Source organism: Rhea pennata, chromosome 18 (genome assembly GCF_028389875.1).
Source record: "Rhea pennata isolate bPtePen1 chromosome 18, bPtePen1.pri, whole genome shotgun sequence".
Classification (NCBI taxonomy): domain Eukaryota; kingdom Metazoa; phylum Chordata; class Aves; order Rheiformes; family Rheidae; genus Rhea; species Rhea pennata.
Window position 1 is genome coordinate 8919289 of NC_084680.1, and position 22011 is coordinate 8941299.

At 61.7% G+C, this 22011-nt stretch overlaps 2 protein-coding genes across 4 annotated transcripts; one reads left to right on the forward strand and one right to left on the reverse strand.

The window, feature by feature from the left end:
• The first annotated feature begins 2957 nt into the window (after positions 1 to 2957).
• Positions 2958 to 7966, forward strand: NTMT1 (N-terminal Xaa-Pro-Lys N-methyltransferase 1). The gene is made up of 5 exons (XM_062590623.1): positions 2958 to 3052; positions 5107 to 5170; positions 6152 to 6347; positions 6752 to 7004; positions 7453 to 7966. The coding sequence occupies exons 3-5, from the start codon at positions 6186 to 6188 to the stop codon at positions 7707 to 7709; spliced, it is 672 nt and encodes a 223-aa protein (XP_062446607.1). The 5' UTR covers positions 2958 to 3052; positions 5107 to 5170; positions 6152 to 6185; the 3' UTR covers positions 7710 to 7966.
• A 1191-nt stretch (positions 7967 to 9157) lies between these two features.
• On the reverse strand, positions 9158 to 16121 carry ASB6 (ankyrin repeat and SOCS box containing 6). 3 transcript variants are annotated; one of them, XM_062590620.1, is made up of 7 exons: positions 16073 to 16121; positions 14914 to 15141; positions 14236 to 14417; positions 13194 to 13300; positions 12673 to 12781; positions 12023 to 12133; positions 9158 to 11330 (listed from the first exon to the last, which is right to left on the reverse strand). In XM_062590620.1, exons 2-7 carry the CDS (start codon positions 15024 to 15026, stop codon positions 10654 to 10656), a joined length of 1299 nt encoding a protein of 432 aa, XP_062446604.1. In that variant the 5' UTR covers positions 15027 to 15141; positions 16073 to 16121; the 3' UTR covers positions 9158 to 10653. The 3 variants fall into 3 exon arrangements, with proteins under 3 accessions (XP_062446604.1, XP_062446606.1, XP_062446603.1); XM_062590622.1 differs by lacking the exon at positions 16073 to 16121 and adding an exon at positions 15895 to 16015 and having other exon boundaries at positions 12023 to 12109; XM_062590619.1 differs by lacking the exon at positions 16073 to 16121 and adding an exon at positions 15895 to 16015.
• Between the last annotated feature and the right edge of the window lie 5890 nt (positions 16122 to 22011).

Below are 22011 nucleotides of genomic sequence, written 5' to 3' on the forward strand. Positions count from 1 at the left end.
GCCCCACAGCCCGCTCAAAACCCCGGTGACAACCAGTGTGAGTCAATGGCCATTGGTGGGTTCAAAGAGTGGAAAACTGATGGTTATGGGCCCTTCTGGTGAACGCAGGGCCCTGTCCATGCTTGGCCCCCGGCTTTTCATCACGCGCCCCCTCCCAAGTCATCTCACCTCCGGAGAGGGCAGCTGGGTTTTTGGAGCTGTTGCTCTACGCTCAAATCCCTCCCCAGGTAGATCCTCATTTCTTTAAGATCTGGAAAGCAAAATAGGAAAAGCTGTGCTTTCCGGGCTTGAAGACACTTTCGCTGCATCCTGAACTCAGCAGATGATGAAACACATCGAAAGGAGGGGGGAAAGCCCTTTTTTAAATTGTAAAAATCACTCTCTGGCTTTGAGACTTGGTACAGAATCGCAGCCAAAGGCAAGGCAGATGAGTTATAAATCTCCACGCCTGCCACCGTCGCTCAGCAGCACTTCTGGCCCGTGGCTGTCACCCCTGTCTCGGGCCGCTGCCCTCGCTGGCCACTGCAGGTGGGTGCCTGAGAGCCCCTGCGTGACACCTGCTTGGCCAAACGAGGGAGTTTTTGCCTTCATTTTCTGCACAGGCACCATGGAAAGACGGCAGGGAGCTCGGGAGCTGAGGCCAAGTCCTGGCCTCTTAGCTGCGCCCGGGGCTTTTGGATGGCTGTGGGGTGCTTTGTGGTCCCTTGATCTCTTCTGGACCCAGTAAGACTCTTTGGACCGTGCTGGGGGGTGCAGTCGGTGCCGTCTGCGTGGGACGGCCCCTGCTCCTGCGACCGGGCCGTCCTGCCCACGGGCGGTCTTCGGCGCTGTCCCCGGCACTGTCTCACTGCATCGGCCGATTTCGTGCAGGTTTTGTTCCTGCGGGTTTTGTGCAAATCGGTGCGTGGATGAAGGCGGGAGCCGGGCCCAGTGCTCGGCAGAGGGAAAGGCTTCAGGGGTGAGACTAACCCTGTATCAGCCGCCAGAGGACCCACACTGGCCTCGTTTCTCCGCGGACAGACACATCTGCAGCTGACCTGGCTTCCCTGGCTGCTGGCAGAGGAGCCTCCTCCAGCCACGCACCCGCCGCCAGACACCCCTATTTTGGGTACTCCAGGCCACGGAGTCTCTGTCCTGTGATTCCTGAGTTTTGAATGGAAAAAGAAAACCTGCAGGTGTGAGTGTGCAGGGGGGACGCCGGGAAAGGCCGTTCTCCCATCGCCGTCCCCGCAGAGATCCCTCCCTGCACCGCTTGGTGCCCCGCCGCGGCCAGAGCCCGGGGTGGCTGGGCGCCCGCGAGCCGAGCACGGGCCTGGAGGGACGAGGACTGGGCCACGGCACCGTGGATCCCATGGTTGGAGGGCTGGCTGCCAGGTGCTGCTGGGTGCTGGTAGTGGGTGCTGGTTACCAGGTACCGGGCTGGTACCAGCTGCTGGGTGGGTACGAGGTACCAGGTGCTGGTAGCGGGTGCCAGGTGCTGGTACTGGGTGAGGTATGCCACTACTGGGTGTCAGCTGTGTGCAGTGGGTACAGGGTGCCAGTACCAGGCGTTGGGTGCTGGTACTGGGTACCAGTGCCAGTAGCAGGTACTGGGTGCCAGTGGGTGTCGCTTGCTGGTACTGGTAGCAGGTGCTGGGTGCCGGTACCGGGTGCTGGTGGGTGTTGGGTGCTGGTACCGGTAGCAGGTGTTGGGTGCTGGTACCGGGTGCTGGTACCGGGTGTCAGGTGCCGGTGGGTGTCAGGTGCCGGTACAGGTAGCAGGTACTGGATGCCAGTACCGGGTGCCAGTGGGTGTTGGGTGCTGGTACCAGGTGCCGGTACCGGTGCCGGTAGCGGGTGCTGATACCGGGTGCAGGTAGCGGGTGCCGGTGGGTAGCAGGTGCCAGTACCGGTGCCAGTAGCGGGTACCAGTGCTGGTACCGGTAGCGGGTGCAGGTACTGGGTGCAGGTGCCGGCAGCGGGTGCCGGTGCCGGGTGCAGGTACCGGGTGCAGGTACCGGTGCCGGCAGCGGGTGGCGGCGCGGGGCCGCGGCGCAAAGGCGGGACAACAGCGCCCCCCGGCGGCGGCGCGGCGGCACCGCGGGACGCGCCGGGGCCGGGCCGGGCCGGGCCGGGCCAAGGGCACCTTCGGGGGCCGCCGAGGGGGTGCAGGGGGCCGAGGCTGCCCCCCCCCCCCCCGCCCCGCACGGGGACCCGCGGGGTTCCCCGCGCGTTTCCCGGCCCGGGCGCGGACGCTCCGGGCTCCCGCGCCGCTTCCTGCCCCCCGCGGGCGGGCGGTACCGGCCCCCTCGCCGCGGCCCCCTCGCCGCGGCCCCCCCGCCGCGGCCCCCCCGCCCCTCCGCCGCTCGCCGCGTTTCCCACGGTCCTCGTCACCCTTGCAGGTCATTAGCAAAGGTGTTAATTAGGCAGAGCACCGGGAGACACCCGGGAGCCCGTGCCCCCAGCGCAGCACCCTCCTCCGTTAAAGCCTTTCCGGGCTGTTTCAGGGCAGAATTTTCTCCCGCGCCGGCCGGACCCGCCGCTTCCCCTCCGCCTGCCGATCCTGCAGCCCCGGCGGGACGGCCGGCCGCGCGCGGAGCGCAGCCCCCTTCCCCGCCTCGGGGCGGCGCAGAGCCTGGGCAGCCTGGCGGCGGGCCGAGCCGGGCCGAGCCGAGCCGGGCCGGGCCGAGCCGGGCCGGGCCGAGCCAGCGCCGCTCGGGACACCCCTGCACGGGCGCACGTCGGAGCGCGCAACACGGCACGGCGGGTCGCCCTTCCCTCTGCGATGGCCCCGGGGCCACCGCATGGACCGCCAGTGCGCCCCAGTGCGCCCCAGTGCGCCCCAGCACCCCCGCAGCGCCGCGCACCGCGCGGGGAGCCCCCGCCCCGCCCCCCCCCCACCGCGGGAAACCGGAGGGGGGCGGGACCCGCACCCAGCAGTGACCTCACAGTGACGTCACAGCGAGCGTCGCGCCCGTGGAACGCGGCGCCCGCCGTGCCGCCGCCTGATTGGCCGCCGGGGCTGCCCGTCACCGCCAGGTGGCTGCGGTGTCGCCAACCGCCCCGACCCAAGGTAACCGGCGCGGGGCCCCCCCGGGGCGGCGCCCCCCCCCCCCGCCCCCCACGGCCGCGGCCGCGCGGGGCCCAACCCCACGGCGAGGGGAAGGCGGCGGCGCGGGGAGGGCGCCGCGTGGGCAGCGCGGAGCGGGGGGGGGGGGGGCGGCGGGGGGGGGAGTGACGGGAGCCGGGGGCGGGGGGGGGGCAGGGTCTGCACCCCCCCCCCACGCAGCAGGGACCCCCATCCCGGCCCCTGCCACCACCCCCCCCACACGCCCCGGGGGGGCGGATCGGGCTCCGGCCCCCCCACGTGGCTCCAGGCCGCAGACCGCCCCCCTCCCCACCGGCAAAGCTGGGGGGTTTGGGGAGAAATAGCTGCGTTTTCGGCCTTTCCCCAGGAGCCACCCCCGGAGCACTAGATCCCCCTCCCCGCAGCCTGCAAAGGGGCCCGGTGCTCGGAGAGCCGGGGGGGCCCCGTGGGCTGGTGCGACCCCCCCGCGCCCGCCGTCAGGCCGAGCCGCTTCGCGCCGGCCTCCGCGACCGCACGGCCTCCACGCGGCCCGGGCGGGCGCTCGCCTTGCTCCGGCGTCCCGCTGCGCGCTCCCGGCCCGTGCCCCCCCCCCCCCCCCTTGGAAACGTTCCCTGGAGAGCTGCGGGGCTGCATCCCAGCCGGGATAACCTGCTTCCCCAGGCCCAGCCGGCGCCGTGAGCTGCCGGGCAGATCTGCAACGGGGGCGCGGAGGCTGCTGCGGGGCGGCGGGACGGGGCGTGCGACGGGGGCCACAGACGGCGCGCTGCAGCCTCCACGGTCTGCTGCAGCCTCCCCGGCGCGCTGCAGCCTCCCCGACCTGCTGCAGCCTCCCCGGCACGCTGCAGCCTCCCCGGCGCGCTGCAGCCTCCACACCCTGCTGCAGCCTCCCCAGCGCGCTGCAGCCTCCCCGGCGCGCTGCAGCCTCCCCGACCTGCTGCAGCCTCCCCGGCGCGCTGCAGCCTCCCCGGCGCGCTGCAGCCTCCACGGTCTGCTGCAGCCTCCCCGGCGCGCTGCAGCCTCCCCGGCACGCTGCAGCCTCCACGGTCTGCTGCAGCCTCCCCAGCGCGCTGCAGCCTCCACACCCTGCTGCAGCCTCCCCGGCGCGCTGCAGCCTCCCCGACCTGCTGCAACCTCCCTGGCACGCTGCAGCCTCCCCGGCACGCTGCAGCCTCCGTGGCCAGCTGCAGCCTCCCCGGCGCGCTGCAACTGCCATGGTGTGCTGCAGCCTCCCCGGCCTGCTGCAGCCTCCCCGGCACACTGCAGCCTCCCCGGCCAGCTGCAGCCTCCTCGGCACGCTGCAGCCTCCGCGGCCTGCTGCAGCCTCCCTGGCGCGCTGCAACCTCCCCGGCGCGCTCCACTCCCTCCGCTGCGTTCCCGCCCGGGCGGGCACACGGACGGATCCTCGCGGGCTGCAGCGGGGAGGCGAAGCGGCCGGCTGCACGTGGCGGAGCGCTCCGGTCGCCCGCGTCCCTGCCCAGGCGGAAGGCGGGGAGCAGGCGCCGGCGGGCGGGTGCTGCCTGCTGGTCCCTGATAGCGCTTATCCGGCATCGCCGCAGGGCGCGGGGGCTGTGGCGGCTCCGGCAGGCCTGGCCCTGCCCCACGGTGCCCCTTCTTCCTCGGGGGCAGGAGCCTGATGGGGTCTTGACCAACATCCCTGGCGTCCCTGAGGGATGTAGTGGTCCTGGTCGCTGAGCTGAGAGGAGAAGAGGGGCTGGAAAACCTGGAAGGGAACGTTGCCTGCAGGACCAACCTCAGGGCAGCTCGGTGCAGGCACCCTGCCCACAGGTTTAGACATGCCCATGCGGGTACCCACCAGCCCCACGGTGGAGCGAGGGAGCAGGATTTGCCCTGCGGGGTCGGCAGTAAGGGTCAGCGTGGGCCCTGGTCCCCAGACCGCCCCGCGGGGAGCCTCCGTGGTCGGGGCGGTGGGATACTCACCTCCGGCTTCCTGGGCCCGCGATCTCTCCGGTGATGGGAACGCTTCATTCGCCCTTGCGGGACTAAGCGAGTGATTCAGTCCCGTATTTTTTTTTCCCTAGATCACAGAACAGACCTGCTCTGGGCACCACCAAAACAAGCTGGATTCGAAGCGGTGAGCTAAAGGTGAGATGCATCATAACCAACTTCCCAGGCTTCGCCCTCTTCCCAGCTCCTCCTCTGCTCTTTCCTCAGGCTGTTTGAAACCATAGAAAGACACTGAAGCAGCTTAGAAAAGGTTTTGTGTTTAATGGGATATTTGCCAGCAACTGCAAGCCACAAACACTATATATTTCTTTATTTGTAAAGGTATTTGAAGTCCTTGAATTTACCCTTTGGCCACCTTAAATCTGGTTTCTAATCCCCAGCGCATTTAATCAAATCCACAGTGGTTTGAATTATGAGATGTCTTGGGGGGAATTTATAGCTCGTATTGCTGATTATACCTTGACTTTATTATATTCCAAATATCTAACTTATGGTCATGGCTGAGATTTACAATCCTCAGGTAGGTGCTTAGAGTAACTTTTAGCAACTCCAGATGTAATTGGAAGTGACTGATGGGGCTGTCAATACAGATAAACATGTAATCTATAAGATGTTAATGCTCTTAAGGCAAGGATAGAGGAGGCAGAATAGGTGAAGATGGTGGAGCGGTCTCCAAAAAAAGCAGAACTAGGTATGTTGCTGAGCAAGACTCTGAGATTGCTGGTCTGGCTGAGACATCCCTGCCTGGGAGGGAGTTTTGGGCTTGTTGGTCTCCAGCAGGTAGCAAGAGGGAGATCTTTTGTTCCTTTGCCCTCTCACCCAGAATGTTTTTAGGGTTTGAAATACTCCTGGGGAGGAAACAAGGGAAGTTAAACAGAAGTCCCAGGTACTCAGAGAGCTGATCCCTCCACCATACCATTGGTGATGCCTTCCCCACTGCAGGGCTTGTGAGGAGCTCTCCTCGATTGGAACGGGAGGTCCACGCAGAGCCCCTCCGTTTGCTGCCATCTGCATCCGGCCCCAGACAGGTCACTCAGGGGAGCTGCAGGGCATGGTGTGCACATCTGTTCCCAATCTGACTTGCGGTTTGTCCCCTACCCTCCTGTCTCTGAGGAGCAGTGAGTCTCACGCAGGCGTGTGTCCCTTGGCCAGCATGACAAGTGAGGTGGTGGAGAATGAGTTTGAGTTTTACTCCAAGGCGGAGAAGTACTGGAAGGACGTGCCTGCCACAGTGGATGGCATGTTGGGGGGCTACGGCCATATCTCCAGCATTGACATCAACAGCTCCAGGAAGTTCTTGCAGAGATTTCTACGGGTAAGTAGCTCTGCTCTGGCTCATCCTTGAGCAGAAGGTCATGGTCTATCATGCTTCCAAAGACCTATCCTTTCCCAGCCTGGAACTGGACTCTTCTCCTGTAGGTGGGATTCTCCATTTTCCACATGCTGCGAGAGCTTTGCTGTGCAGCGGGTTCCCCTGGCCCTAAGCAGCTAACCCTATCCCTGTCCATCAGGGAGTGACCCTCTGCCAGCCAGGGCTTCAGCAAAGGAGTCTTGTCACAAAAGAGATGGAGCAGTTGAGACCCAGACAGCCCATGGAGCCCATGTTTCCCTGCTGTGGCCCATGCCCCAGCCTTATGCCACAAAGTTGCCCCATTTATCTACTGCATGCCCTGGGTACCTCACAAGGTTTGATTCAGGCCCGTGTGGTTGTCATTCCAGGATGGTCCCAACCGGACTGGAACAACGTGTGCTCTGGACTGCGGGGCGGGCATCGGTCGGATCACCAAGCGGCTGCTGCTGCCCCTCTTCAAGACTGTGGACATGGTGGACGTGACAGAGGACTTCCTCACTAAGGCCAGGAGCTACCTGGGAGAGGAGGGCAGGCGGGTGCGAAACTATTTCTGCTGTGGCCTCCAGGACTTCAGCCCCGAACCCAACTCCTATGATGTCATCTGGATCCAGTGGGTCATTGGTGAGAGTCACTCACCTTGCAGGGCCTGTCCAATGTCCAGCTTCTCTTGAAGGGCTGGTGCCTCGCCCATGAGGGAGGGATTTGGGGGAGAAGAGCACAGACTGCTGTTACGATGAGTGTGGATTGGTCAGGAACCTGCATCCCCCATCCTTGCTCCATGTAGAGTGGATAGGAGGGCATTGCCAGACCCAGGAAGGCTGGACCAGAAGTGGGATGGAGCTAGATAGAGCCCACGGGACACAAGTTAGACATCCCAAGGCTAAAGATTTTGCCAGCAGCAAACAGCTCATGTATTTGGCTGCCTGGATCAGGAGGGATCCCAGCAGCAGCCCCCCCCCCCTTCTCTGCTCATACAACATGCTGCCCAGGGGTCCTGCCCAATAGGGATCCTGCCCCCAGTAATCCCATGCTCACTCAGCACCCTCTAATGCCTGCTCTGACCCTCCAGGACACCTCACTGACAACCACCTCTCCGACTTTCTGAAGAGGTGTCGCGCTGGCCTGCGGCCCAATGGCATTGTGGTCATCAAGGACAACATGGCTCAGGAGGGGGTGATCATGGACGATGTGGACAGCAGCGTCTGCCGAGACCTGGATGTGGTGCGTAAGATCATCCGCCGAGCTGGGCTACACCTCCTGGCTGAGGAGCGCCAGGAGAACTTTCCTGATGAGATCTACCATGTCTACACCTTTGCCATGAGATGAAGGCAGCCAGCGGTGGCGGGGAGGTCTCTCCTGGGCCAGCTCAGAGCACAGGCCCAGCACAGGCAGTTCCTGCCAGGGTCTGGAAGGGTGAGGACCACGCCTTCACCACAGGTGGCGGATGGTGGCAAGGGCTCCCTCTTTGCAGTGCTGGTGGCAAGGACGGGGCTTTGTCTTCCAAGTTGCTGCTGTTTGTGAGAAGAGATGTTTGCCAAATACATTTTCCTGCTGTTGCACTTCTGCACGCGGGCTCCGTCAAATGCAACGTGTTAGCTTGATGCTGTGCTTGGAGGCTCTGCATGTGGGTGCCTGATGTCTCTGGAAGCAAGAAAGCCCCCCTCGCAAGAGCTGTGCCCCTGGGCACCAGCAGATTGCTGAGTGTGGTTGGTCAGAGCTCCCTGCTAGCTAACAGGAGCTCAGAGCATTCCTTGCTAGGACATTTGACCCTTTCCCACTTGTGAACTCATTGCTGCCCGTCTGCTGCTGCTCACAGGCAGGTAATGGCTTAAGTCGGCAGCAGGTTGGGTATGGTGAGGAGAAATCCCTGGTGTTTGCCTCAAGGTGGATTGGGGAGGTAAAAACAGTTTTTTCCTGGGGCTCTGTGGGGGCCTCTCCTTTAAACCCAACAGCAGGTCTTCCACATCTGCCAGCAACACAGGAGACAGATGTGAGCTGGGCCCAGATCCCCTACATCCTGCTCCAGGGACAGGGCTATCCCCGGCAAGGCTGTGCCTTTCCTCCAAACAGGCAGCTGAAACGCTTGGATCAGCCCCGGCGACCCGAAGGGGAGAGCCATCACGCTCTGGGCACTCACGGGAACCAGCTCCCGGGCCCAGCTCTGAGGAGATTTCAGGGCCACCCACCCGGCAGGGGCAATTGGGTCCATAGCAGTTACGGCCCCTCAGCAGGAGCACGCGGGGCTGCCGCACTGTAAAGCGAGTGCAAGCCCCCACATCAGTGGGGACACAGCAGGATCTTCAAGGGTGATTTGGAGCAGGCGCCCCAGAAAACTGCATCTACTACTCGGGGCAGCAGCCACTGCTGCCGATTGCTGCTCTAAGCAGCCTTCGGACCCGCCAGCCCGTTATCACAGGCTCACGCTGCCAGCCAGCACACGCGCTCGAATCCTGCAGCGCTAGAGCTGCTCCCCTTCAACGCCCAGCGCTGTTATCCCGAGCGCCTGGCGCTGTCTCCTCATTTGCCATCACGAGATACTTTGCCCAAGTCAGACCACAGACTTGTGCCAACCTAACACAACACAACACTTGCCCAACTGCGTGTGTCAGGTGGGCTAGCCCCCACACAGACCCCGATTACAAACCTTCCCTCCAGCTGGGCTCACATGTAACTGCATCTGATTCTTCTACATCTCCAAAAAAAACTGCCAGGTGAGGAGCAGGCAGCCTCAGTGTGTTCTCCTCCACCCAACCTTTCCCACAGAAACAAACCCCTTGTTGCTATTATAAAAGGCCTCATTTAATTGCTCGTTTTCCATTCCAGACACAGGGGAGTATATGATCACTTAAAAAAAAAAAAAAAAAGAGAGAGAAAAAAACCCACTGATTTATCAGGATGTACAGCTCCAACTCTGTGGGGTGAGAGAAGGTTAAAAAAAATCCAAATGCTGCCAGGAGGGCAATGTGCAGAAACAACCCTTCTGCAGCCAAACTTCACTTGTTGATCCCAGACCCATTTGCTATCAATTGTACCTGCTCAGAATAGACTTTTCCTCTCTTGATCCTCTTCTGTGTCTGTCCCTCATGGTTAAAAAAAGGAGAGGGGGGCTGAGCTCTACAGCCAGGCTTTGGCACTTCAGAAGGAACCAGATGCCTAGAAGTGGAGCCAGATGGTTGCGACAGGGCTGCCACATGGGACCTCCACGTGCAGCTCCAGAGGCTGGAGCTTCCAGTAGCAGCCTGGCAAGCTAGAAGGACACAGAGCCCTGCAGCTATTTCTTGTTGCTGGGAAGGAGGCATTGAAAACCAAGGGCCTGGGAGCAGTTAGCAGGAGAACAGAGAGGACCATGTAACAGGCCAAAGAACAGGGAGGCACAAGGCACTGAGCAGAGCTGGCAGCCCATTTCTCATCCTTGCACAAGTAACATACGACAGAACCAAGTAACAGCCGCTTCTCCATTTGTTTTGGAGCACATCGTCTGAGATGTCCTTGATTGATCCTCTTCTGTGTCAGGAAAATGGGGAGCTCCCAGCAAAAACTCAAGCAGCCAGGCTGCCAGTGCCAACCCCCTTCTCTTTCATCCCCTCCATGCTCCTGGTTTCAGACACCAAGGCAAGCAAGGAATGCATCCATGTCCACCCAGAACATGCCTTCACCATGGCTGCTCCCTTCAACAAGACTGGAGGCACAAAACCAGGGTGGAGGCCAGCATCTCCTGCAGGACAGACCACACAGGGCCTGACCCAGGGCATCTCTGCCCACTGCTGTTCTGCCTCCAGGATGGGGAGCAAACTTTTCTCAGCCTCCTGAGGTGCCTCCTGACTCCACCACCCACTTAAGGCACTGCTTCACCCATCCCAAACCTGGCAGAGCTGGGAAGAGAGGGAAAAAGCTGCTTGTCCAGTCATACCATCCCCAACTGCTCCACTGGTCCTACCAGGCCTCTTCTGAAAATCCAGCCCTCTACCCCAGTATTCAGCTTCCCCGATGCCCAGGGACTCTTTTCACTGCGCAGGAGCTATAACGCTCTACCTGCCTGCTCAAAATGCACAGAGCAGCGAGGCCTCCACAGGACATGCAGCTCTGTGTGAAAAAGCACACCCCCAAAACACAGCAGAGAGACTCTGGGGACAGCACAGGCCAAACTGTGGGCACGGGGAGAGCAGCATTTCTTGCTGTGGAGAAAGCAGGTCCAGAGCAAGGGTTTGCTGGCTGTCCTGGAAGAGGCACCATGATCAGAGGTGGGGAGATAGAGAGGCACTGGTTGGGCTCAGAGGTCCTCATGCTCAACAGCAGCATGGTCAATGAGAAGGTACCACTTTAGCCTGTCTGGAAGAGGTAGGGCCTTGATTTTGACATCCACCGGCCATGGTTTAAGGCGCTGTCGGATAAACACCCGGCAGAGATGTTTCAGCCCCTGTGGGGAATGCTCCAGTTGCTTCAAAGAGCAGAAAAGAGTCCTGATCTTCTCCCCATGGTACCTGCAGCTGCTGGTGTTGACCTCAAAGTTGGTGGGCAGCTGAATGGCTTGTGAACTAGCCATCATGAGCTCTAGCAGAATCTGACCCTTCTGGATGAGGTCTGTGGAGAAGCTGTCATCTTCAGAGACACTGAGGTGAGAGCAGAGGCACTCAAAGACAATGTGGAAGCCTGACCAGCACGAGGGGCCGTGAAGGGAGCAGTTGTATGCAGCGCCCGACTCCAGCAGGAAACGCAGCAGCAGGAAGTGGCGCTTGAAGCTTTTGAAGCAGAGGTGGGTGAGGGACTCGGGGGCCGGGCACTCACTGGGGTCAGCACCATGGGCCAGCAGCAGCTGGGTGACACGAAAGCAGAAGCGACTGATCACCTGCGCCTCCTCTGTGTTGCTGCACACCATCTCTCCCAGCAGGAAGATGATGTAGGTGAAGACAGTGTCACCATCTTTGGTGGTGGCCCTGACATCCGCACCTGAAGGGACAGAGAACATAGCCAGCATTTTGGAGAAAGAGGACACACTGCAAACACAGGCACGGACAGATTCATGGGAGGCACCAAGGGGGCTGTAATTTCCCCTCCATTACCACTAGGAGGGCCAATGCAGCACTCAAATGCCTCACGCATCCATCATACAACAGCTGCACCCGGCACGGAGCTGAAAGCAAGAGCACAGCCACAGCACTTCTTGGCAGAGTAGCATCTCAAACCAAAGCACGAGCCCCCACAGAGCATTCTCCCAAGTCTCTGACACCTGACACTGAATCCACCTCTCTTCTCCTAACAGAGAGGAGGCCCAGGAAAGCACAAGAGTTACAAGTATCTGTCTTGCCTGGAGGAACAGCTTCCCCACAGCCTGCCTCAGCAGCACAGAAACTACTCAAAACTTTACATCCAGACAAGACTGTTCCTCCATGGTGTGAAGAGCCCAACATGTGTGCCATAAGGAGCCACACTGCAGGTGTGGAGTTGTCCTTGGAGCATCCTTTGGAAAGAGTACAGCAAAGGAGGCCAGGACGGCACTAACTCTGTCACCACTGGGCTTTAGTCTTGCTCAAGTGGGAACATAAAGAAGTTGGGAGGGCAGTGTGAGGTGCTGTACAAAGAATCAGCTGGCTCTAGGCCTGGAGGAGTCATGGGTTGAGAGAGTAGAAGGTTGCTCTTACCTCCTTCCAACAGGAGACGGATGCTGTCAGTGTTGTGGATCTGGACACCATCACTGCTAGCCAGGGCGTGCAACAATGCTGTCTTTCCTGTGATGGAGCAGTCACAGTCAGCTGAGTGAAAACAGTGCTTCAGCTAAAGAGAAACACCCACTCCAAAAAGCAGGAGGGAACACAACCCACCCCACCAACCAGATGGTTAACCATGGGGAGAGAAACAGCCCTTCTCCTTCCAGCAGGCTCCCACTGGTCCTGTGCTGGTAGACAGATGCAAGGATGGGGAGATGGGCCACATGTGCAGGGCTGGTGGTGGCACTAGAGGGCACACCGGCTGTAGCACAGTGGGTTTGGGAGTGTATGGACACCACAAGGCTATGGGGACACAGCCCTATCCTACAGTGCAGGGCATGGGCTGTTCCCAATAGTCTGGGAAGAGCTGGGTTTCAGTCTCCTTCTGCACCAGACACAGCCAAGATGCAAGGATAAAACAGAGCATCAGAGCTTTTACAACCTGCACCCAACTTCCAATACAGTTTATGCCCAGACAGTGTTTGCAGCAGCGAAGAACCTGAATCCTCTGCCCTGCTCTAGCGCACCACACTGGCTGCCTGCTTAGAGCACCCAGGCTGGGGGAGCTGAAGGGGAACACAGACCGTTTTTGTCTGCTGCATTGACATCGGCCCCCAGCTGAAGGAGACGCTGGAGGCAGGGCATCCGCTCAGGCTCCTCACTGGCCAGATCGAGAGGACTGCTCTCATGAATCTGCATGGAGCAAGAGAGAAAGAAGATTAATAAACATCAAAAACTATTCGCGAGCTCAGCTGGTAAGTCTCTGCCTTACCATGACCAATACAAGAGCATAATTCACCACCCCCAAAACCAAATGGAAAATCCCTCTGGTGTGTCCAGAGGACGGGTTGGTCTGCCCCAACTCCTCCCCACCCCCGTCCATCGCTCTGTGGCAGAAGTGGGTTTGCCCAGCCAAAGGCTGCATGAACCTCTGCCACCATATCACCACAGCACTATGGGCAACTTGCACGGGAGGACGCCAAGGGGAAGCGACATCCATGAAGCCCTGATGTGGAGCAGGAAGGGCTGCGCTCACAGGTCAGGGTCTTGCAGCAAAATCTCAAGTTGACTCAGTCTGACCATGCCCAGGCATGGAAGTCCGTACCCGGTCTCTACGGTTGATGTCAGCCCCATGGTGCACCAGGAGCTCCACCATATCTGGCTGGTTGCGGAGCACTGCGATGTGCAGAGGGGTGTAGTAGGTGACTGGATCTGAGGACACAAAACTACATTGTCAGAGAAAGCTAAGGGCCTTCCCCAGAACAGCTTTAACATCCTTCAAAAGGCAGTAAACAGGGCAGCTGGGGGAGGCACCGAGAAAACAGAAATGCCTGCAAAAGCACAACTGATATAAACAAGCCAGAGCCTACTTTTGAAATGGCTCCACCCATCCTGAAAGCCCTCAATGCAGCAAACTGGCTTCCAAGTTCCTGACTGCAGTCAGGAGACTGAACAGGCGTTCTCAGAAGGCTGTCACCCTTCTGCAGGCAATGCCACAAAGCCCCCCTCTGCCTTGGCTGCCAGGAGGACAGTGCCCCCTGCTCATGGCTTGCCATGCAGTGCCTCACCAGGCATGGAGCAGCAGCTCCATCCTGCTACTGGGACCAAAGTCACAGGGAAGGGCTTTCAGCTACACCAGTGGTGGCTGCTCAAAGTTTCATCTGCACTCAATCACTTCTTGGAGACCACCATGTAACAACTGTCCCAGTTAGAAACACCGAAGCTACAGCATACTCGTGCCAGTAGCTGCTGCAGGGTTTGTCAGCCAGCTCCGAGGCTCCCATCCTGGTAATTGCATCCTCTTTGTCATTAACAGAAAACAAACACAAACTTTTAGGCAAGGAAGAGTATGCTAAGAAAACAAACAGTAATCAGAGATCAGAAGCACATGAGCAGCCCAGATCATTCAGAGAGCAGCTGGGACAGGGAGTACTTCCAACTCATCCTCAAGGCTGGGTTTGGGCAGCAGCTGCTTTAAGGTGCATCCATGCTACTCCCAGCAAAGGAAGGGATCCGAGGCCTGAGCTGGCTGTGACCCCCCTTTCTGCCCCGGCTATCAGCACTGCTCAGGGCAGCCTCTCACACTGGGTCCTTCTGCCTCGCTGCAGGAGTGGACCCAAGTGCAGCCCCCTTCTCGACTGCCTTACCTTCAAAGCTGAGGTCAGCCCCGAACTCCAGGAGGATTTCTGCTGCGGGGACAAAGCCCAGCTCGGTGACCTTCAGCAGGGCATAGCTCACACCTTCCTGATAAAAAGGGGAGTGCGTCTCCCTCTCCAAGACTCGTCTCACAGCAGACAGCCGGCTCCTCTCACTGCCCAGAGAGGCAGCGCTTGAGACACACAGAAGCAAATGGTTACTCAGTTGAACGGTGTGCGCCTCTCAGGCACGTTTACATGCATCAGAGCAGCACCAGGGAGGAAGAATGAGCTCTGGTATCTCCTCATGTCTCATAACCTCTAGGTATTGCTCCCTTCCAACACACTGCAAGGAAGTGGTACATTTTACCATGCCCCCGCTCTCTGACCTGCTAGCTGTGGGGATACACATCAGTGTCAGGGCTACTGCTTGACCCCAGTTTAGGTTTTGTTGCCATGGGTCAGGCAGAAAGGATTGCTCCTGAGGAGCACACGCAGCCCCTGTGTTTGCTCCGCTCCAGCCTCACGTTCCTAAAGAGCGACAGCAGAGAGGAAGGTGCCCAGGACAATCTGCCCACAGAGACCTGCGTTTACACAGCTACCTCCAGCCTCGGCTGAATCACTGAGCTCCAGCTACGACTTACTAAATGACCCGGTGAGCGTTTGCCCCCTGAGCTCTGCCAAAGTTACCTCTCGAGAGTGCTCTGTCTTTCTGTATCTGGTATTGCCAGTAGCCCCAAGATCTCATCTACCAGGGGCTGATACTCGAAGATGATTCTGCGGAAGCCATGCAAGAAAGGCATCGTGCTCTGCGCACCAACCAGCCAGGGGCCTCCAGCATGGCCCGGGTGTCTTCTCCCACTCAGGAATCAGGCAGGCAGATCCTGGCAGTGCCTGGTCTCCATAGGATTTTCCCTCCTTTTAAAACAAAAAAGCCTTCCTAGCAGTTTTTGCATTTACAAAAAAAAAAAACAAACAAACTGACCACAGCCTGCCTTTCTCCCTCCTTAGAGGCTTCTAAGGGGAAAAAAAAGAACTGGAGCAGCGGAGCTCCTCCCACACGGCAACAAGGTGTTTTCATCTCAGGTCATCGCCCTGCATGGAGAGCCACAAAATGGGAGGTGCCCGTTGCAGACCGCAAATGGCCCAGGCAGGGGGGGTCAGGGTAGGGCACGTTTGCAACAGCTCGGCCACAAGCCCCCCTCTGGGCAGAGTCCCCCCCGCAAGGGCAGCCCCACGCCCCAGGTGCTGCTCTCCCAGCACCAGCCTGCCCAATGGCTCAGCGGCAGCAGCCCATGGGGACAAGTCCCCAAACGCTCCACACCCTCTCCAGGCCAGCCGGGGCTCCCCTAAATCCCACCACACCCCGTGGGGCAAGGCTGAGGGGCCCTACAACCCCCTGCACCCTACAGGGGCAAGCCCAGTACCCCCAACAGCCGGGGGGGGGGGGGGGGAAGAGAGCCCAAGGGGGCAAGCCCGGAGCCCCTCAAGCCCCTGGCACGCTGGGGGGACAAGCCCACGGAGCCCCCAAACCTCACGAGGACAAGCCCGCAGGCCCCTACAGGCCCCCGGACCTCCACGGCAGCAAACCCGCAGGCGCCGTCCTCCCACGCGAGGGGAAGAGGCGGCGGGGAGGGGGGGACCAGCTGAGACCGCCCCAACTCATCGCACCTCCCGCGCGGCGCTGCCTCCCCCGAGAGCGGGCCGCGGAGATGGGGGGCGGGGGGAAGGACAGCGCCGGCCGCGCGGTGCCCCCCGCTCCCTCGCCGGCCAGGCCCGGCCCGGCCTGGCCGCGCGGTGCCGCCCGCCCCGCCGGCCCGGGAGCCCCGCCGCAGCCCGCCGCCCTCACCTGCCACCGCCCGCCGGAAGCGGAAGCTGCCGGTGGTGCCGGGTGGGGGCGTGGCCCGGGTGGGGGCGTGGCTTTTGTAGGGGGCGTGGTCTGGGGGGCGCGACCTGGAGGGGGCGTGGCCTGGGAGGAGGCGTGGTCTGGGGGCGCGGCCTGTAGGGGGCGTGGCCTGGGAGGAGGCGTGGTCTGGGGGCGCGGCCTGGAGGGGGCGTGGCGCTGCGGCGCGGCCGCCAGGGGGCGGCAGCGGCAGCGAGCGGCGCCGGCAGGAGCGCGCCCACGGGGGCGCGGGAGCGCGCGCGAGGCGGGAGCGCCCGCGCGTGCACGCGCAAGGGGCCCGCCGCCGTGCCCGCGCTGCCCTGCCGGCGCCCGCCCGCCGGGCGCCTCGTTGCGCCTCCTTTCCGTGCCGCCCTAGGGTGCTTCGCGCCCAGGGGCCAGGCCGCTGCCTCCGGGCTCCTCGCGGCTGCTTCGGGGCTCCGCCGCCTGCCCGCGGCCGGGGTGCTGCCGAGCTGCCCCACGCGGAGGCTGCGGCAGGTCCCCGTCGACGGCCCTGCCCTGGCCGCCGGAGCCCCGACGCTCCCGGGCGCCGCGGGTGGCTGCCGGCTCCCGGCGCTCCCCCAGGCTTGGGCACCTCCAGCTGCCCCGCGGCCCCGCCAGGAACGGCTCGGAAATGCGGCCCCGATGGGCTGCAAAGGGCTGGTGGTGCGAGGGAGAGAGAGGGCAGCTAGTCGGGCCAGCAACCTTCCCCTTCCCTTCCCCTTCCCCTTCCCTTCCCCTTCCCCTTCCCTTTCCCCTTCCCCTTCCCCTTCCCCTTCTCTCCCTTTCCCCTTTTTCATTTCCTTCTCTCCTTCTCTTCCCCATCCACTTCCCCATCCCCTGCCTTCCCTGTCCACATCCCCTTCCCTGTTCCGTTCTCCTTCCCATTCCCCATCCCCATCTCCTTCCTCTTCCCTTTCTCTTCTCTCCGCCGCTTTCTCTTGCACCTTCCCGCTCTCCGCTTCGCTCTGCCGGGAGCCCGGGCCGGAGGCGAAGGCGAGCTCCCGCGTGCTGCCGTCTGTCCCGCACCCCCGCGGGCTCCCGCCGCCCCGGCCCTCGCTCCCGCCGGCGCTTCCCGCCGGGAAGGCGCCGACCGCCTGTTCCCGACGGCCCGTGCGCCCGGCCCTGCCGCCCGGCGCAGCGCAGGCGTGCCGGGGCTGCCGGGGCAACCGTTATCCCGGGATTTACTGGCATCATCATCCTCATTGTTATTTTTATTGTTACTGCGGTGGAGCGTCCAGGCGCGCGGCGCGCCGCGGAGCCGCAACGCGGCCGCCTCGGCTCTCTTGCTTGCATATTCATTTTATTCCGGTGGAGGGTTTCCAAATTCCGGCGTGCGGCCCGGGGCAGGGGGCCGCGCTGTGGGGTGTTTTTTCCGACGCGCCGTCACGCCACCTCCCGCGTCCCCCCTTTGCCTTTCCCGCGGGAAGCATCCCGGCGCCCCAGCAGCGCCGTGGGCCCGGGGGTTCCTCTTCCTCCTCCTCCTCCTCCTTGGCGTGGAGGTGCTTCCCGCCCCGCCGGAGCGGAGCCGTCCTTAGGTTGCATCGGGCACGGAGGTTGGGGCGTGCGGGCGGGAGCCGCATCCAGGCTGGGGCTCTGCCCCCCGGGAGGGATGGGAAACGGAGGCCGTCCCCGCGTTCCCAGTGCCTCCTTCCCGCACCCCGGACCCTCCGGAGCGGGGGAGCGCAGGCCGCTCGGCCGGGCTCCCGCCAGCCCCGCGGAGCCTCTGCCCCAGGGCCGGGAAACGCAGGCACGGCATTCCAGCGCGGAAGCATTTCACGAATTTGCCCCCCACTGCCCCCGTCCAACAACCCCCCCCGGCTGGCGAGGAGGCTTTGGGGCTCCGGAGCGGTGCCAAAAACTGGATCAAAACCAGCCCTGGGAGGTGTCGAGCCCGCGGAGACCCCAGGGGATAAACGCCTTCCCGAGCCGCGGCCGGCGAGGCCGAGGCCGCGGGGGTCCCGGCGTGCCGGAGCCCCTTTCCCGTGGCGTCCGGGCTTCGCCGCGGGCGGCTCCCCAGCCCGGAGCGGGAGCGCCGCGTTCCCGCGCGAGGCGACCAGCGCCGGCGTTGCAAATGAAAACGACGCCGGCGCCGTCAGCGCTCGGTGCCCGGCTGGAATAACAGCGGCGGGATCTGCCCCCTTCCTCCCCATCTCCTTGGCGGGGCGGACTCGGAAGAATGCGAGTTGGCTATCCATCAGGGAGACAGAGCAAGAGTGAGCCGAAGAAAGAGGGGCATTTTAGGAGGAAAGCCAGGGAAATTTGATCATTAAGAAATCCTCCTGGCTGTCTGGGGGAATTTAATTAAATTGCTGGAAAGGGCTGTGAGCACATCTGGATCCAATATGTGGAGCTTTGATTTTTTTCTTTCTTTCTTTCTTTCCTTTTTTTTTTTTTTTTTTAGTTCACTCTTTTCCCATCTCACTGTTGAAGGAGGTGGGGGGGGGAATAAAAGGGAAATAGCAGAGCCACGGAGTATTGGTTCATCTGGGACTGGGATTCCTGGCAGGGAAAGAAAGAGAGAGAGGGAGAAAGAAAGACAGAGCGAAAGAGAGAAACAGAGGGAAGAAGAAATCTGGGAGAAAAACCTCCACCGAGGGCCTGGCTGGGGGGTTTATAACGCCTCCGGCTATTAAGACAAGTAGCTGTTAGGGCATGGGGGGAGCTAGGAGAGCCGGAGCGGGAGGGGAAGGAGCAAGGATCTATCCCAGGGCAAACAGCACGTTCTGGGAGGGACAGCGGGAGAAGTGGGAATTGCTCCGTGGGTCAAGAAATGCCATTCCCACACAAGCGAGGGCGGGATGCGGCCCGGCCCCAGCGCGGAGGCGTCGTGCCCGGCGCATGGGGCAGATGAGGGAGGGGGTCTCCCGGTGAGACCCGCCGCCCCTGCACCCCAAAACCCACCGCTCGGCCTCACCGGAGCGCAGGCCAGCACAGCCCAGCACCCTCAGCACCAGGGCGGGCACCCAGCCGGGCCCCCCGTCGCCGCGGGGATCCCCAGGGCTCCAGCTCGGCTTGCCGGCAAACCCCGGGCACGGATGCCTTTGGCAGCAGGAGGCAGCTACGAGCATCTCCGGACAAAATCACGGCTGCAGGCGGTGGCGGGGCACTGCTCTCCTCTTGCGGCAGCCCCGCCACGGGTGCTGGCTGAGACAACCTGGGCGCTGGGGTGCTCTGGCCAAGAAAAGCTTCCCTGGCACTGAACCCCCCAAGGCCCAGGCTGCCCCCAGTCCAGCTGGGAGTGTGCAGTGCTTGCAGAGGGAGTGCAATGCTTGCAGGGGGTGCACAACTCTTGCAGGGGGAGTGCCACGCTTGCAGGGGGTGCACAACACTTCCCGGGGGGGTGCAATGCTTGCAGAGGGAGTGCAATGCTTGCGGGGGGTGCACAACTCTTGCAGGGGGGGTGCACAGCTCTTGCAGGGGGAGTGCAATACTTGCAGGGGGTGCACAGCTCTTGCAGGGGGTGCACAACACTTGCGGGGGGTGCACAATGCTTCCAGAGGGAGTGCAATGTTTGCAGGGGGTGCACAACGCTTGCAGGCGGCCGCACAGCAGCCGCCCGCGCCCCGTCGCCGCGCCGAGCCTGCAGGCTGGGTGCCCGTCCCCGGCAGCTCTGCCCTCGGCTCCCGGCCGCCCTCGGCCCCGGGGAGGATGCCGTGCTGGGCTGGCGCGTTTCCAACCGGAGCGCACTGCGCACCAGGCCTGGGCACGCGGCAGCTCCCCCGCAGAGCTCGCCGCACGGCTCGGGCTCCTCCCGGGAGGGTCGGAGGAGCTTTTCCTCGAGGAAAGGGCGGCCGCGAGCTTGAAGAAGAGGCCGACGTGCCCGCGGGGCCGGTGGGCGCCGCGGGCGGGCGGCGGGACGGGGCGGACGCCGACCCCGGGGGTGCTGCGGGGACGCGGCGCGCTGGGGAGCCCTGGGCAGGCGCGAGGCAGTGGCACGGCCCGAGGGACCTGTGAGGAAACCCCTCGGGGGACACGGACCAGGCTCCCAAGGGGGGGGTCTTTTTTATTCTAACAGAGAAAAAAATGAAGGACTGATAAACAGAAAGACGTTCGTCTTAAGGGCTGCAAAACGCACCCGTTGCCTCCCTAGCGCAGACGGCCCTCGCGGCCCGTCGGTTCAGCCATGCTGGCATTTTCTTTTTTTCTTTTTCTTTCTTTCTTTCTTTCTTTTTTTTTTTTTTTAAGAAGATCTTGCACAGGAGAGTTAGGAACCGACAGGAGAGGGGCTTGCAAACAAATGGGTCTGGCTCTAGAGGCCTCGTGTGGCTGGCGGAGTTTAAAAAAATGATGCTTGGGGGGAAAAAAAAAAAAGTCAGATCCTACAGTTAAAAAGGAAATTGCATTAATACAGATTGTTTTATTTTAAAAAAGCAAACCCTGACCTCTACTTCAAAAAAGTCATTAGACATTCTCCTTCTGAAAGGCCGACAGGGGATATTACTGAAAGGCCAGTTAATTTCTCAATGACTTACTGTTCCTGCTCTGCTCATGGAAATGTGTAAAGAGTCGGAGGGTAATTTAAGGCACCCTGCAGAAAGGTGTGTAAATCTTTGCATGTCTAAAGAAACTTTACCAGACCGCTAGGATTGGGAAAAAGAAAATGCTTTTTTTTTTTTTTTTTTTTTAACTTTCCTTTGGAACTCTGATCCCCTTTGATCATAAAAAAGGTCATATTTCACCCAAAAAAATATCAGCAATCACAGGGCCCGAGGAAGTGCGAACCCAAGGGGGTTTCGCCGACGATTATTCCCCCTGTTTAATTATTTAATGCCACGAACCGAGAAGAAGAAGGCTTTTCCCCGGGAAAAGCCAGACGGTTCAAGAATAAGGTCTGGCCGAGGGCAAGGAGGAGGAAGAGGGTTATAAACGCGGCCGAGCAAGGCAGGGGGGAGGCAGGTCCCGGCCAGGCTGCGTCGCCCTGCAAAATAATCGCCGCAAGATGTTCGCGGCCCGGAGGAGACCCGGGCCGAGGGGCGAAGCCGGGGTGTCTCCGCGGGCAGAGGCGCGAGCTGCTACCCGGGCTCGTTCCCGGTTATCCCACGGGAATAGTCTGTCCCCGGCGGCCGCTTGCACCGCGCGCGCAAGGGGCCCCGCGGCACCCGGCGCTGCTCCCCCGCGTCCCGGCGGGATCGGAAAGCGGCCTGGCCCCGGCGCCCCGTTTACACGGCGAGAAGGAGGGCTAAGCCTGGAGCCGACTCCACTTTCTGTATCAGAAATTCGGGGCAGCAGATCCAAGAGTCGGATCGAGTGAAGAGGGAGGGGGGGAGGTTGGACCGGCGCCTTCGGACACGCAGGGAGCCTCCGCGGACCTGGAGAGAGCCAAAATCTGCTTTCGGCTCCCCCCCCCTTCCAGCACGCAGAGCTCCGGGAAGCCGCTTCCCCGGCAGGACGATCGGATCTGGCAGCGCCGGCTCCCGCGACGCCCCGGCAGCCTGCGGCTCGGAGGAGAAGGAGCGCAAGGAAAGCTCTCGGCAAAGGCTGAGCCAGCTCGGCGGGGGCTCGCCTCGCCGGGCTGCGGCGCGCGGCGCTGGAGGAGATGTTTACGAGCTCGGAGCGGGGCCGGAGGAGCCGCTCTCGCCGGGAGCGCGGGAGGCGAAGCCTCGGCGCGCGCAGCCCCGGCCAGATGTGCCTGCAGCCACGCGCGGGCGGGCACCGGGGAGGCTGCGACCAGCAGCCTGCAGTCCAGAGCAAGGAATAAGACTCATTAACCTCTTCCATTTCTGCTCGTCACCCCGAGCCCAGCCCTCGCCGGACACCGGCAGCCAGCCCCAGCCGCTGGTTTCTGTCCCCCCCGCCACCTCCTCCATCCATCCATATATATATGTTTAATTTTTAAGGAGGAAAAACTCCTTTTTCCTCTCCCGGTGGCTGGTTTTCATTAGGGAGGTTTCTTTGCAACCCCAAGG